Source organism: Macaca fascicularis, chromosome 1, assembly GCF_037993035.2.
Source record: "Macaca fascicularis isolate 582-1 chromosome 1, T2T-MFA8v1.1".
Lineage (NCBI taxonomy): Eukaryota > Metazoa > Chordata > Mammalia > Primates > Cercopithecidae > Macaca > Macaca fascicularis.
This window is the reverse complement of record NC_088375.1, coordinates 60,312,484-60,328,249: the sequence shown is the minus strand read 5'-3', so window position 1 is coordinate 60,328,249 and position 15,766 is coordinate 60,312,484. Positions and strand designations below refer to the sequence as shown.

Below are 15,766 nucleotides of genomic sequence, written 5' to 3'. Positions count from 1 at the left end.
GTAGAAACTCAATCTTATCAGTTCTGCCATCTTGGAACATTACACATACTGTTGTCTAACTTGTGAAAAAAAGGAAAACTAATAGCCTCAAGTCCCATCCTGGAAGTCCAAGTCTTTGTTACATGATCAGGCACTTTTGACAAGTACACTGTGCATCTGAAAAATCCTAATGGGATGTTGATAAGGGTACAGTTTATGTGTGGGTCCCACTGGCAGCAAGAGCGATTTAGGACAGCGGGTAAATGTATCACCACTATGCAGGCTACAGAAAGCTACATTTGTATCTGTTCAATACAGGTGTCCTTTGACTAGTCATTTAAACTTACAGGACCCCAGGGGCAGGTAATGCCCCCAGTAAAGGGTACCTGGGCTGAGGTGTTATGAGGCCTATTTAGTTCTAGCTCTGGCTCTGCTATTAACCACTTAGGAGATCTGTGCCTTAAGGAATATAATCTGTTTCCTTGATCTCTCAGGGAATATACAGGTTAAATTATATAAATATATGTGTATGTACACAAATATGCATCACAGATACATAATTTGTATCAGGGAAATAAAAGGAAAATTACAGAATATCTATAATGTGGACGGCACTGTGCTAGAGGGTCTCCCTAGTGCCTCATGAGACTATGATACAGTTGTTATCCCGATTTCTACAAATGAGGAAATGAAAAGTGCCAGAACTAGTTCAAGGCACCCAGCAAAGCTAATACTGAATCCCAATGTGCCTGACTCCAAAGATCCTTCTTTTATTACACGTGGGATGGAAAACAAAACACCAAAAATGTTTGACGCCTAGAAACTGAAATTCCAGCATTGTCTTTGTCACTAGTGATCTATTACTTTAGGCAGATCACTCACCTTCTCTGCATTTCTATTTTTGTACTTCTATAAGAACAACAGTCCCTGTCCTACTCTCTCCTACGGTAGGGACTCTACGAGGCTCACAGGAGGTAACAGATGTGGAAGTGTGTTGACATACATACTCAGCTTTGCGATATTGAGTGTTCCTACAATCACTGTGAGTCTTCTCATGACTGTGGGAGGGCAGGCAAATAATCTGCAAACTTCATTAAGAAGACTCTGATCCAGAAAATATAAAAATAAAGTTGCAGTCCTTTGACCCTGGTCTCCTACCTCTGATTTAATCAAAGCAGGTCTGGCTGCCCTCTCCTTCATTCCTCTATCCCTGTAGCCTTGTCTACCAGATTGAATGCTTGGAAACTCATTTCAATGAGATTTTTAGAAAAAATCCAGGGTGGCCTCATGTTTCTGTGTTCAATCTGCTCTTTAATGCCCCATCCTGGGGCTGCAGCTTGGGTATAAGTGAGACTGTGAAAGCCACATTTCCAAAATAGGATTCCATAGGTAGGAAGAAGCTATATATGGCAATGGATTACATTTCCCTGCTTAGCAGCTCATCAAATCAGAACTGAGCTGCCTTAAAAAATGTATAAACAACTTGTAGAGTCTTGTAGAGTTTTAGTGATTTATTTCCACATTAAGAACTCAATTCCTTGAAAAAAAATTTGGACAAGGCAGTTTTGCAGCTGCAACATGCTACAATTGACATCTAAAGGGAGTGGCAAAAAGTGTAAGAGGTGGAATGTAGAAATCAAGGCAGGGCGAAAGCCTCACAAAGTTCAAACTCAGAGGAAGGGGAAATGAATAGTGTTATCTGATATCCACTTGAAGTTAAATAATGGTTAAATAAGAACATATGTGAAAGTACGATATAAGTATGAAGTTTAACAAAGCTTTATCATTTTAAATCTCTGGATCTTTGTTTCTTAATTTGTAAGTTCCGAGCTTACCACAATTTGGTGTTAAAGATACCCTGGGCAAATAAAATTAAGTACACATTTCTCAACTATTACTTCTTACAGTCTTTGAGGAATGTGTTAAAGAGGAAGGGGCTATAGGGGTCCTAAAGCTTCAGAGACATAGGGCAAGGTTAGCCATAGGTTGAGAGGGACTCAGGATGAGTCTTACATGAGCTGTCTTGCTTTTAACTACAAGGAAAGTGGGAAGGGAGTTCCCTCTGGTATTTTGTTGGTAAGTGGTTTGCTCTACATGCTGAGATAAGATGATTTTTCCAGGGAACTATTAAAAAAAAAAAAAAAGGTAGAGCAAAATCTCTCGATTGCACTGCCAGTTTGGCTTAGTTATCTCATCCTTCCTTCTGGCAAGAATCGGCAAGCTTTTTTTGTAAAATGCCAGACAACAAGTATCTTAGGATTTGCAGGTCAAACAGTCTCTGTTGCTACTCTTCAGCTCTGCTGTTGTAGCACAAAAGCACCCACAGACATAACGATAATATGTAAACAAAGGAGTATGGTTCAGTTCCAATAAAACTTTTATTTTGGACATTGAAATTTGAATTCCATATAATGTTTGTGTTCATATGTTGTAAAATATTATTCTTCTTTTGATTTCTTTTTTGACTATTTGTATGGCTTATGGGCCATACTGGTGGGTCACAGTTTGCTAACCCTTGCTATGGTCATATACCAGGCAATGGCTTTCTTCACGGCAGCAAAATCTTTTGGTAGGTAAATGGCTCTTCAGAAGTTAGGCTTTGACAAGGAAGTCACAGTGCTGAGAAAGCAGAATGCTGCCCTTCCTCCCTCAGCTGTAATACCGGGGGCACAGCGTAGTCGCTCAATAGATCCTTCTCGCATTGTTTGGGCCGTATGCTTAACAAATGGTGAAAACTGTGCCAAATATGCAGACAGCTTATATTACAGTGGTGAAAAGTTTGCACTCTGGAACCTGACATGTTTGGTTTGAATTTTGGTTCTATCACTTACTCTCGGAGTGACCTTGGACAAGTTATTTAATCTGTGACTCAGTTTTTTTTTTTCATTTTTACAATAATGGTTTTGGAGAAAAAAATGAGAAAAACTATATAAAGTATTCAGCACAGGCCTTAATAAATGACAACTGTTAAGGTTATTAACTACTGAAAGCATGAGATCTAGTTTTGCCCCATATCCTATACGATCTTGCAACAAAGGGATACTAAAAATAACTGGGACATTTTTTTGTGGGGGGGTCCCTAGTTTGCCCTAAGTAAAAATTTCCAGGAATCTTGAGGCTAACGTTAAAGCATGGAGTCTGGACCTAACAGTGGCTGCTTACAGCCAGGCCATAGTAGGACTTCCCTTTCAATTTTTTTTCTGCCTATGACAGCATCTACAGCGGGATATTAGCTCAGTCCTATGATAATTCGGGTGATTCAGTTCTAGTGGATATTAGTTGCCAGCTACTAACCCTGAAGGCAAAAGCAAATAGGCTGAAAGAAAGAACAGGCTCTGGCCAGGACTAATTAGGTTGTTGCTGACAATTAAAAATTCATCTCAGAGGAGTGGTGACCCCATCATACCATCTTGAGACAGAAAAACCAGTTGTCTGTGAGCTTGTCTTTCAGATCCATAGCCAGGGAAAGGCTCTAGTTTGCCAAGCACAGTTTTGATTCTCAGTTGAAAATAAATCTCTGATCTCTGCTCCACTGCCTGCCATCTCCTTTGCAAAGCTGGCCCCATTAGGGAGGGCCTGGCTCCATGAGGGTCTCATTTACATAGGCTGTGATCTGCCTCACAGCCCACACACTAAGGACAGGGAGGGGCACATCTCTAGGGCCCAAAGATTTGTGACAGGAATGAGAGATATGCCTCCTAAGGAGGGAGAAGAAAGCAAAGACTACCGCAGAAGGAGGCAGAGAATGCTTATCCAATTATGCTTGAATAGTGGGATGGAGAGTGTTTTTGCTGGTAGTGGAGCTGGGCAGGAACAGTTCCAACCTTGAGTTTTAGTCCTCTCCATCAGTAATGTTGTCACCCATGAGGACCGTCTGGTATCCAAAGGGTTATGATTCTTAACCATGGCTGTACAAAGAATCAACAGGAGAGCTTTGAAAAAACACTGATGCCTGGGTCTCAACCCAGACCATTGATTATTTGGGGATGGACCCAGACACCCCTATGTGTATATGTTAAAAGCTATGTATATGTTTAAAATATACCCATAGATATATGTTAAAAGCTCCTAGATGTTTCTTGCAGCCAAGACTGAGAGCCCCTGACGTTGGTTACCCAAGGCCCAACCCCAACTGCTCCAGGGGAGCGGGTTGCACTTGGGTTACTATTGTCTAAGAAAGATCAATCTCCATTTGGCAATGACCCTGTCAATGAAATATGTACATGTGTATGTACATAGGTATATGCACATACTGTGTATACCTATATGTAGCTGAGTGAACAAATTCATACTCAGTCTCTAGGGGAAGAGAAGGTAATGTGGTGACCTTACCAAATGAATATACTGGTAGCCCAGTTGAGGTCTCACTGCCTCCCTTGACCTAGGCTGTTAAGTCCCATTCTATGATCTCAGTCCTGGCTGCTTCCATCTGCAGATAAACAAGCCTTACAGGAACCTGCATATGGAGGCTCGGATGGAGGGGATGAGCACAGAGCTTCTGGGACTAACAAGAAGACTGAACCTGCCTGGAGTAGTGGAGGAGGGAAGTGAGTTGGAGAGGAGGGACAAGAACTAGAGCTCCTGGGTGTCCGAGGACTCGACGGACTCCGAGAGTCTGGCCACCACTCGGGTCAGGGCCCTGTTCTCAGCCTGCAGTTGCTCGTTCATCTGCTTCAAGGTTTGAATCTGTTTTAGCTGGTGGAGGTTCTGTAGAGAGTGAGACATGAAAAGGACAGACAGACAAGACAGAGAGAGACAAGACAGACCAGAGGAGAGAAAAGTAGGACAAAGAAATCACGTGACTTTTTGTTTTTGTTTTTAATTTGCATGCAAGAAAGGAAATGAGAAAGGCAGCAGTCATGGAGCAAATGGGGGGCAGGTGGAAGGATGATGGAGAAAAGCAACAGGGAAGGAGAGCTGTGTCTGATGCTTGGCTAAGATCTAAATATGCCATATGAATATAACCGCCAGGCTCTCAAAAGGCACATATGGATTGCTTTTGAGAATGAAAGCCCAGCATGTGGTTTGGAGCCTTCTGAACCAAATTGACATGGTTTAGGCATAATTTCAGGGACCCTTCATCATGACTGAGATTAGAGATGAGGACTTGGTGTGTTCTTAAATCTAGCTGCTGCCCCTTTCTCTCTCCCTTCCTCTAACCTTCCCCCCATACTCAGCTCCTTACCCTCACTTTGTTTGTTTATTTATCTGAGATAGGGTCCGACTCTGTCACATCAGCTGGAGTGCAGTGGCACAAAACTGAAATATCTGCCTCCCAGGCTTAAGCCATCTTCCCACCTCAGCCTCCTAAAGTAGCTGGGACTACAGGCATGCACCACCATACATGGCTAATTTTTATATTTTTTGTAGAGACAGGAGTTCGCCATGTAGCCCAAGCTGGTCCCAAATTCCTGAGATCAAGCAATCCTCCTGCCTTAGCCTCCCAAAGTGCTAGGATTACAGGTGTGGGCCACTGCACTTGGCCTCACTTATTTAAAAAAAATAAAACAAGGAAAATAAAAGAGAGGCCTATTATTTAAGCACTTTTTTTTTTTTTTTTTTGGCCAGGGCATGTACTGTTTAGAAGGTTAAAGTGACACATACCCAAATAAGAAAGAACTGTCAGCTCTCTGGATCGTCCTCTAACCTGCTTTGTAGGAAGCTTCATTAACCCTGCTAGTTTTCCTCTGCAGTCCAGAGAGATTGTTTCAGGATCCAATAACTGCTAACCTGTCTCTGACCTGCTATATGATTATATGCATCACTAAATTCACAGCTAACTGTGCTTTCTTTGTCTCAGTTCAAGCAGTTTGGGAGCTGCTTAAAGGTGTTCATAAACAGACTCATACTCTGGAAATTATAGCTGTGCAAAAAAGCTGGAGAAATCATAAATGTCCAATGATAATGAAACTAGTTGGACCAATGTGCTAGTCCAGCCCTGTCTGTCTGTCAGTGTTGCAAGTGGAACAGAATAACCAGTCCACAGACATTCTTCCTGATACCCCATATTCCATAAGACATTTAAAGACTTTAATAAATGGAATTATATCAAAGGCCTGCCGACTCTGCTACTGTCCTTCCTAAGTAGTCATCTGCACTGCCCTGAAACTGAGACCATCAACTCTTTGGGAGGAGAATAATGATTTTTTATGCAAATAGGGTTTCATGTATGAGGATGGACAATCCTGTGGGTTATAATGACTACAGAAAGGTGGCCAGGTATCAGAGAAAAGTCTCTCATATCTATAAGTGGGAAGGATAGAAATGAAAGATTAGTGGAGTTATAGTTGTTTGGGAGTGAAGAAGCAAGAAAATGAATGGTAGCATGAAGGGGAAAAACAGTGAAAAGGAAAAACAAGCAGAGACAAACTGCTGAATCTCTCTTTTCCCAAAGAGAAAGAATGACCACCTTGGAATAAAGGTAGGCTAGCCAAACTGTCTCATGTAGCCATTGGAGGGTGAGGACTGGGCAATCTTCTTTGCTCACTGTAAGCATCTTGGCCATGGTGAGGATAGAGGAGGGAGATCATGGTACAGCATATGGAAAAGATTAAAGCAATGGGCAGGGACCAAATTTAAAAACCAATGGAAAGTCCCTGGCTCTCACCCTTCTTTGATGTTGACACTGGAACAAAGCTTTCAATATAATCATTGTCAAACAATTGTCATTGTATGAAGTGGTACTTGCCTCCCAGGGAATAACATTAAAGACATGAATGATGAAAGTGACTCAATTTAACAAGTGAGTATAAGCAGATCAAGGTGAAAGACTTTGGAAGTTATCAAGCATGAGGGAGAGATGCAGGAAACAATCTGGTGGAATGTTCTATGGGAAGCAGTATTGAAAACAAGGCAAGGCAAGGCAAGGAGGAGAGGAGAAGGGGCAGGGCCCAGCACAGAATGGGCAAGGGCAGGGCTAAGGAGCAGGGTCAGCTAGTCATCTTTCCAAATAAAAATAAAAATTCCAGGATCAATCTAAAAGGGAATTGGTTGCTGGGTCCCTCTCATGCAAGGACCTAGGAAAGGAAGGGGAGATCTGACAAGGAGGCTGATGCTGAATGGAGGATGCAGTAGAGAAGTAATCACATCTGATGTGGGCCAAGACCAGGTGCAGGCCTGGCACAGCTCACACTGACATGCACACCTGTCAGAAGTTGGCATATAATCCTACTCCAATCGAGGATCTGGGTGGAGTTTCTCCTGACAAGAATTCATAAATACTTACCTTTCCAATAAAAGTCAAGAAAGATACAACACACCTCATAACCACAGAGCCGCATATACATCTGGGTTAGCCCATCTCATGGTTCCCCCATTTCACCTGGCCTTTGTACTTTATTTGGTAGAGTTAGAAAAATAGGACTGAAGTCACTTTCTTTCCTTGAGTAACCTACTGTATTTTTAAGGGTTCACTGGATATTAGCCCCCTCTACTGTTCCCTACTGATTGCTCCAAGGAGGATTGAGCATCTGTGCAAAATGAACATGCAACAAACATGACCAACTGGCCCCAAGCTCTACTGGGTCCCAGTTCAGCAAGAAAGTCACCTGTACCTTTGTTTGCCTAGTACAGAGAGATTTTGGCCATTAATCACTCTAGCAATGTTGGTCACCATAAACCATAGTCTGAATGAAGAGCGTGATAGCTAAACAAGTATTTTCTTCGACTCATTTAGGGCCAGTGATACCAATTTTATATTTATATATCTGTGTCTTTGAAGGTTTTGCCTTCAAGTAGGTACAGACAGAAACATAAAACTGGTGAGAATGCAAAGGCACAGATGCTTCTCCCCCTTAGTCCTCTAGGGGGTGCTGGACGAGCTGCAAATCTGGCATTGGGCTTTGATTTGAGCAGTGTTTAGGGGCTTTAGAGTTTACAGGCATTTCTTCTTCATTTGGCTCTGTAATGGATAATGGAGAATAATGGACACTGACTGACTGAATCAGTGAATGTTTTAACTAAAAAAATGTCAGTCTTGGCCGGGCGTGGTGGCTCACGCCTGTAATCACAGCACTTTGGGAGGCCAAGGCAGGTGGATCACCTGAGCTCAGCAGTTCGAGACCACCCAGGGCAACATGGTAAAACCCTGTCTCTACTAAAAATACAAAAAAATTAACTGGGTGTGGTGGCACACACCTCTAGTCCCAGCTCCTTGGGAGGTTGAGACAGGAGAATTGCTTGAGCAATTGAATCTGCCTAGAGGCAAAGGTTGCAGTAAGCCAACACTGAGCCACTGCACTCAGGTTTGGGTTACAGAATGAGGCTCCATCTCAAAAAAAAAAATAAATAAATAAAAGAAAAAGAAAAAGAAAAAAAATCAGTCTCAAAACAGCTTACCTATTGGTTTGGGGACTAAACATTCATGATCTGGCTCCACTTGATAATTTAAATAATTGATTTTAGAGTTGCTGGAAAATGGCTTATGGCTGGGGAAAGCAAACACTTTCATATGTTATAATCTCTTGAGGAAACGAAGTAACTCATGATCTAGTTGAGGAAATCATAGACTGATAATATAAAGAGACAGAGAAAAAATGTAAGCCTATCTCAACCTACAGAATTGAGAGCAACTAGAACCACTGAAGGGGCTTCCATAATTCCCAATTTAGAATTGGAACAGAAATAAGAAAGGGCCTCAATTTCTCTAATTTGACCACTTTCTGGATTATTGTGTGTGGGTCTGCTTGGATGTGACACAGAGCCCCATGACTGGTGGGTGGAGGCTGGCTTTGGGCTCCCAGGTACTCCTTGGAAGGCTCTAGCTCTGGCCTCAATTATATGCTCTAGATCAGCATTTAGGCCATTTCTTAATAAGCAACACTGACAGCTGCCTAACAGCAGAGTACAGATGGTATAACTCAGGAGGTTTCAAAAATGGAGAAGCGGCCGGGCGCGGTGGCTCAAGCCTGTAATCCCAGCACTTTGGGAGGCCGAGACGGGCGGATCACGAGGTCAGGAGATCGAGACCATCCTGGCTAACACGGTGAAACCCCGTCTCTACTAAAAAATACAAAAAACTAGCCGGGCGCGGTGGCGGGCGCCTGTAGTCCCAACTACTCGGGAGGCTGAGGCAGGAGAATGGCGTGAACCCGGGAGGCGGAGCTTGCAGTGAGCTGAGATCCGGCCACTGCACTCCAGCCTGGGCGGCAGAGCGAGACTCCGTCTCAAAAAAAAAAAAAAAAAAAAAAAAAATGGAGAAGCCTCCATGCAACAAGGAGCTGTGGATATTCACTCGTGAAGAAACGGTTAGCTCAGCTGAGTGTGGCGGCATGTGCCTGTAGTCCCAGCTACTCGGCAGGATGAGATGGGAGGATCGTTTGAGCCCAGGAGTTCAAGTCCAGGGCAACATAGCGAGACTCCATCTCTTAAAAATTAAAAGAACTGGTTATCTCTAATAAGTCACTGCTCTAAGTGGGAGAGAATACTTCTGTGTGGTAGTAAGGTGTGTTTGAAAAAAATCACAAGATGGAGAAGTTTAGGTGCTAGGGCATACTGTTCCACCATTTCAGGAGAATCAATTACTTATGATTTCTATTTCTTGCTGCTTTGAATCAACTTGGAAGATTTAAAATGTTTGAGATACAAGCAGGTATTGCTTATAATTCTATGTGAATGTTACAGTTACAGCCTTGGGATAGTGGTAGGAAATGCAGGGGCAAGGCTCAAGATTTCTCCTTCATTCTGGAATTATAGAGTAACAGGATTGATTATGAGCACTGGATCTGGTGTAAACTAAAACCTCAACGGATCTTAAAAAGTTTTTTTTTTTTTTCAACAAATAACCAATCCATTTAGGCCACTGGAACAATAAACGTCTCTCCCAAATTGCATACTAGGGATGCTTGCTCATAGAAAGACATTTGGGGATCTGCCTAATACTATCCCAGTGCTTCAGCTTCCTAGCTGAAGAAACATGTCTCACCAAATGAATGCTTGGCATCATGTATCTGGTAAAATAAGATGCCTGAAGAAAGAAAAATGCTGAGCAGGTGCTAAGTGATTATGGGCATGTGGCATCATGCACTGCAGGAATCAGATGTTTCAAAATCATCTCCAGGTGGCTACCCTGACCAGCTCTATATTCCCTGCAGCTCTGTATCCATCTTCCCCCTTTCACCCTCCTCCCCTCCCACTGCCTCACTGCCTCCCATGGCAGCAAATTGACTCCTTTGGGTAGATTTCCAGTTCTTAGCACTCAAAACTGCCCAGGATGGCAGTCGTCCATTAAAGTGGCTAATAGAGGTGATGGTCACTGCAGGTCATGGTGAGGAGAGAAAGGAAAGTAGTGAGCTGTGAGGTGTATCTGGTGGCATGAGCTTACTCCAGTGGGAGAGTGCCAAGCATCCCTGAATATTTCAGAGGAAATGGACTGGGGCAGGAAATCAATATGTGAATACATTTTTATTCTATTGCAGAATGATTCAAACTGTGTTCTTCCCAGCAAAGGGATGGGCTGGGAGGGGCACCAGGGAGGAAAGCTTATGGCCATGCTCAGGCTTCCCCAGACACCTAATGGGAGGTTCCCAGAGCTGGAGAACTTGTTCTAGTCTTTCATTTCTCCTCTAGAGGGCAAAGATACTGCTTGAAAAGCCTTAAAAGTTCAACTCAAGTTTGTTTCAAGCCTGCCAAGATCTCTCCTTAAACCAAAGGCAGCATTTTTTCCTAGAACGCCTTTAAGGTGGCCTCAATGGATGTTGTGTGAGCTGAGAGAGCCTACAAAATGGCTGAAGAGAGATGCTCACTTTTTTACACATCATTTCTTCTTGCAGGTATTGCGTTTGTAGTGAAATCTGGAGGGGGCAGGCCTATGCTCAAATATCCAGTCTTGGCAGGCATTCAGAGAATAGGCATACAAAGAGAAAGAAAATCTTTTCATACCTTCATTTCTTCCTCCATTTCTGACATTTTGCGCTCCAAGGCTCGCCTCTCCTGTTTTGGAACAATGAGACTGTTGAGCATTTATTGAATTCAGAAGGGAGTAAAAATGCTGCCTCCCAGCTGCTGTGTGATCAGCAGATTCATGGTCAAAGGTTTGTCTACTGACTCAGGCAAACCTTACGCAGGAGATCTGAGCACTATCTGATCCTGCCATTTGTGAGATGGAGCTACCTCACTGATAAAAATCACATTATCTAAATCTCCTATCATAAAATCAGTACATACATGGAGAAGCAACTTGCTAATATGCAAACAGACCAGGACATTCAGTTACTCTGTGCAGGTTGAAGATTTCATAGAATTTCAAATGTCTGCAAGTGACTAGGGCCCTTGCTCTCTATGATCAAAAGACATCATTATCTTCTTTCTTTCATGATGGAGAGCAGATGGTGAGCGGGGAAGTAGACATCATTGTCTAAGAAACAGCATCTCTCCCCCTAGTTTCTTCCCTCCCCCTGTAGTTGCTCCTCTCCCACTCCATTTCTCTTTCCCAGCAACTGACTCTTGGTTTAGCCTAAACCCAATGAGGAGTTTTTGATCAGATGGGATACCAAGGAGGTTTGGTTACAGGCCAAAGGAATAAAATGTAAAATTTAGCTACTTTCCAAATTAAACAGAAAACAACAGGACAGATGGGAACATATTATATCTCTAGGGCCAAATCAAAGCTAGAGTCCCTCAATAAATCTAATTGAATTTTCCCAATCCAAGAACGTAAAATCCCAGAATAATATTCTGAGTACAGTTGGGAGGAGATCAGTAATTGAACCAGAAATCCTCCCCTCAGTCAAAATGAGTGAAAGACTGTGTTGGCTCATGTTTCAAGTCGTAAGACCTAAATGGCAGAGGGTCCCACTGAAAGCTTCCTTTCTGTTCAAGGTGATGAAAAGGGTAAAGAGACCTTGGACTTGTGTATGTGTGTGTGTGTGTGTATGCAATGATTTACAGTAAACCAAAATTTTATAGGTTGTGTGTGTATGCAGTTCTGCCCACAGTCAGAACAGTGTATGATATGACCTTCCAAGGACCCTTCCCACCCTAAGGCTAAATATGTGGAAAGTACTGACCATCTGAGGAAATCAAAAGGACTAGCAATCAAATTACTGCCTAGAGTCAGACAAAAAGAATTTATCATCAAGCTGGGAATGGAATGTGGCAGAACTCCCTCCTTCTTAAGATGGACTTTTTCCATTGGCATGAACAACAAAGTGGGAGAGAGTCAGAAAGAAGAGATGAAACGGGGTGTGGGGGGGAAACAGACATGCACATACCCGTTTCTCCATCTCCAGCACTGATGATCGGTCAGAGGTCTTTTCTTGTTTCTGCTGGTGCAAATGGAAGGAAAACAGTTGTTATTTAAGTTGTCTCAGGGCCAATAGAACGCCTAGTCTAGTTCAGCTTCACTACTGGACATCTAGAAATAAACAGTAAAACTTTGGACTTCCCCTATAGCAGGGATCCCCAGCAAGCAGGTTCTGATAGATCTCTAGGCCTAACATTATCACCTCTCTGAAGTTTGCAGGATTCCCTCTGGGGAGGGGATGGCAGTAGTAGTATTCCCTGAAATTACAAAGACATTACTTACAACACACAATCTCTCTTTCTCTCTCTAGGTCTTCGATGCTAATTACAATTTTACATCTCACCATTCTTCTCCTCTCTTCATTCTATGAGTAATATCACAATCCAGAGGAAATTTTTTTAAAAAAAGGCTTTTCTTTAAAAGGCTGGCAACTTCTGAGGGTGAAAGTCTAAGGCCAATGGCACTTGCCTAAATAATCCCCTTTCCTCTCTTCTTTCTGTTTTGGGAATTGATACCATTTTTCTTTTAGAGCAGTTTTCATATGTGGGTGGGCTTTCAGGGGTTGTTAGGAGTCCATTCATGGCATCTGCCCTGCTTTGAACTGAGGTAGTCCACTTTTATCTGTCTTATATATTGGGCTTCCAGATAAGGTAATTTTATTTGAATAAAAGATTTAGAATGTTTATTTTAGATCATCTTTGACTTAAATTTTGCAGAGGGGCTGAAAAGATTTAGCCTCATGGCAAAAAAAACAGAATAACCTCAGATAATGATCCCTTTTTAAAAGGGGAATAAAAAACCCCTTAAGTCCCTTTTGGCCTTAGAACTCACCCGAATTTCTTACATTCAGTAGACATTTAATAACTGGTGGGTGATTATTTTTATTTTGCTTAGTGTCATGCAGAGACAACAATAAATATAGAAATTATGCTGGTCTTCTTGCAGCAGTTTCTTTTTTTTTAAAAAAATTAAGGAATGGCCAGAACTAACAGTGAAACTCAGAATTCTGGCTCCTGTCCTGGGCTTTCGCCTTCTGTTTGGAAGGGCATGGCTGTATGCCTTTATCCTGCATCTACTATGAAGCAGAAGGAAAATAAAAAAATGCAAAAATAGATCCTATCCTACAGCTTGTTCATATCCTCATAAGTCTTTCTTCCTAAGCCTGAGGAGTTGTAGAAGTTGTGATGATTTCATGATTTTCAAGGTTTATATACACAAAGAACTAGTTTTTTTGTTTGTTCTGTTTTTAATTTTGACTCCCTTAGAGTTGGGGTGGATCTTTTATGTAGAAATATTGTGTATGTTCATGTGGTAACTGTCTCCATACAAATGTGCGAGGCTGAGAAGCCCTCCCTCCACTGTCCTGCCAAACAACTCCATTTTTGGTAAACATCAGAGACTTGGTTTGTAGCAGCACCATTTCTTCTGAATTTCAATAACTTGTATTTGGCAAAACTAAGTATATTTTGACACACCCAGCAAAGCAGTTGGCCGGAGAGTAAATGCTTTTCCCCAGCAACTGGAAAGGTTGATTTTACATTCAGCGCTCTCTGTGCAAGTCAATGTCAGCAGCTTGTTAGACTGCTCACTGTTCTAAGGCACGGGCTGGTGGAAACGCTGAGAACCCCTAAAGGTCAAGACATATGCTGTCATAAGCTTCCGCTGAGAAGAGTGGGGAGCAGGTGAAACTGCTCTTCCTGTGGTTCCTCACATGACTGCTCCTTAATTTTCTGTAAAACAATCCTAGTAATAACTGATGAGAACCAGTGTAAGATCTGTATTTATAAACCACTGCCAATATGTGGTGCCATTCAGAATAAAAAATTAGCCCGAGATTTCTTCTGAGGGTCTACTGTGAATGAGACTTTTTTTTTTTTTTTTTTTGCTTGGCTCAATAATGTTGGAGTGAGAAGAGACCTTAAGATTTATTCAGTCTAACCCCCTGCCCTATGGCAGGGCTATAGCTATGTGTATATTTTTCTCTTTTAGATTTAGAAACCTACTTTTCTTATTACACAAAATCACTTTAAGCCTAGTTATTATCTATCTGTGTTGCAGTAAGTCTCAGAAATTCCCAGTAGAGCCATGTTGGGCTACTACAATCAGGAAAAAGGGGGTGGCTCTTCTAAACTGACAGGCAGTTCACATTTTGCACCTGCGCAAGCCCTTCTCCAGAAAGTGAGGGTCCTGGCTGTCCTGCTGGAGTCCTACACAGCTCTGTAGGGCCGTCTTCCAAGTGTTGGCACCCTCCTGCTCATCCAATTCCAGAGTGGTTACAATAGGATGTTTAGAGGGTAATCAACACCCCTGCCCTCCAAACTCCATGTATTTGGTACCGTACAACCCTAGCATTTTAGTCTTTGCTTTTGGATAGTCAATCATATTGCCAGAATGACTAGCCACCTCTGGTTTTCATTTCAAGCGTTCCTGGTAAAGAGTCATTTTTACTTCAGTTCAGCTTTCGAAATTCTAAGTCCCCAGGCATTCTAGAAGGGAAATAACTCAATAGGTTTCCTGATAACTCAGCAATAACCTAAGGTAGTGCTTGATTTAGCTTTCAGCTACAGAGTTTGTTTCACTGGTGATGAGGTTATTACCTCCAGCATCCTCTAAAGCATCATCTAATTAAATCAAACCTAGCAGTGAGAGGAAATAGTTTATCAGTCTTTCTGCCACTAATATTCCTTATTTGTAGGCTGAAAAAGAGTGATGGCTTGGGGAGATAACATATGCTACAGAATCTTTGCTTTGGGACTTAATCCTCTGTTGTGGCGCCACCTTTGCCCTTGATTTGTTATATGGCCTAAGCAAACCACTTACTTCTCTAGGTTTAATTTGTTACCTCTCTGCCCTAGGTTTAATAGTGTCTTGCTTATCTCTCTCCAAGAGGTGAAGTGTAGATAAACTGAACTGAAACATAATGAACAGGACAAGAGGAACTGTCTAGGACTAGCTTTGTAGTGCTGGTTTATGCTTTTCTACTAATAAATAAGTAGATGATGATCCATAGTATTAATTATTAGCATTCAGACCATCAGGAATTGTTCACTGAATTATCAGTTTTCCATTTTAAGTTCACTGATTGAAACCTAAAATCAAATTAGAATCTAAGAAGCTTCCATCTCATCGCCCACGAGAAGGCCCGATCTTGACTCTATCTTGCTTCTTATCCCTTAGATCCCTAGTCCAGTTTGCTTCCTTACATCAACCCTTGGTTTCCATCTTTTTTCTTCTTCTTCCCTCTTACCTGGGTCACCTTCTCAAGCTTGGATTTTATATCTGCTAGCTCTAGCTGGGCTTCCTGAAGTTTTGTTTTCAGTTTTTGGTTTTCAGTCAGAGCACTCTCATAGAGCTAGAGGAGGGGGAAAAAGAGGATCAGGGTTCATGTTAGAACTCACACCATTTCATCACACGAGAATGCCCAGGGCTCTGTGCCCCAAGCCACCACTATATGGTAGATAGAGAAGATGAAGGAAGTAGGGAGCAGAGTACATTCAGCCAACTAGTCTCTTGCTTTTTCAAAGTGATGAACAGAAAGAGAATGAT

The 15,766-nt window shown here is 42.2% G+C and overlaps 1 protein-coding gene across 20 annotated transcripts in view; it reads right to left on the bottom strand.

Annotated features, from left to right (window-relative positions):
* The window catches only part of PPP1R12B (protein phosphatase 1 regulatory subunit 12B), a 241,358-nt gene that overhangs the window by 12,667 nt on the left and 212,925 nt on the right, over positions 1–15,766 (bottom strand). For 12 of the 20 annotated variants that reach the window (XR_012431518.1, XR_012431525.1, XR_012431517.1 and 9 more), the window contains 3 exons: positions 15,468–15,572; positions 12,189–12,242; positions 10,858–10,908 (listed from right to left, as the gene is read on the bottom strand). Coding sequence is in view for 12 of the 20 variants with exons in the window: in XM_045395012.3 (XP_045250947.2) it covers positions 10,858–10,908; positions 12,189–12,242; positions 15,468–15,572 (210 nt within the window). In the remaining 8 variants the exon portion in view is untranslated. Of the gene's footprint in view, positions 1–4,505; positions 4,687–10,857; positions 10,909–12,188; positions 12,243–15,467; positions 15,573–15,766 lie in introns of all 20 variants that reach the window. The other 8 variants (XR_012431520.1, XM_005540442.5, XM_005540444.5 and 5 more) reach the window with 3 other exon arrangements.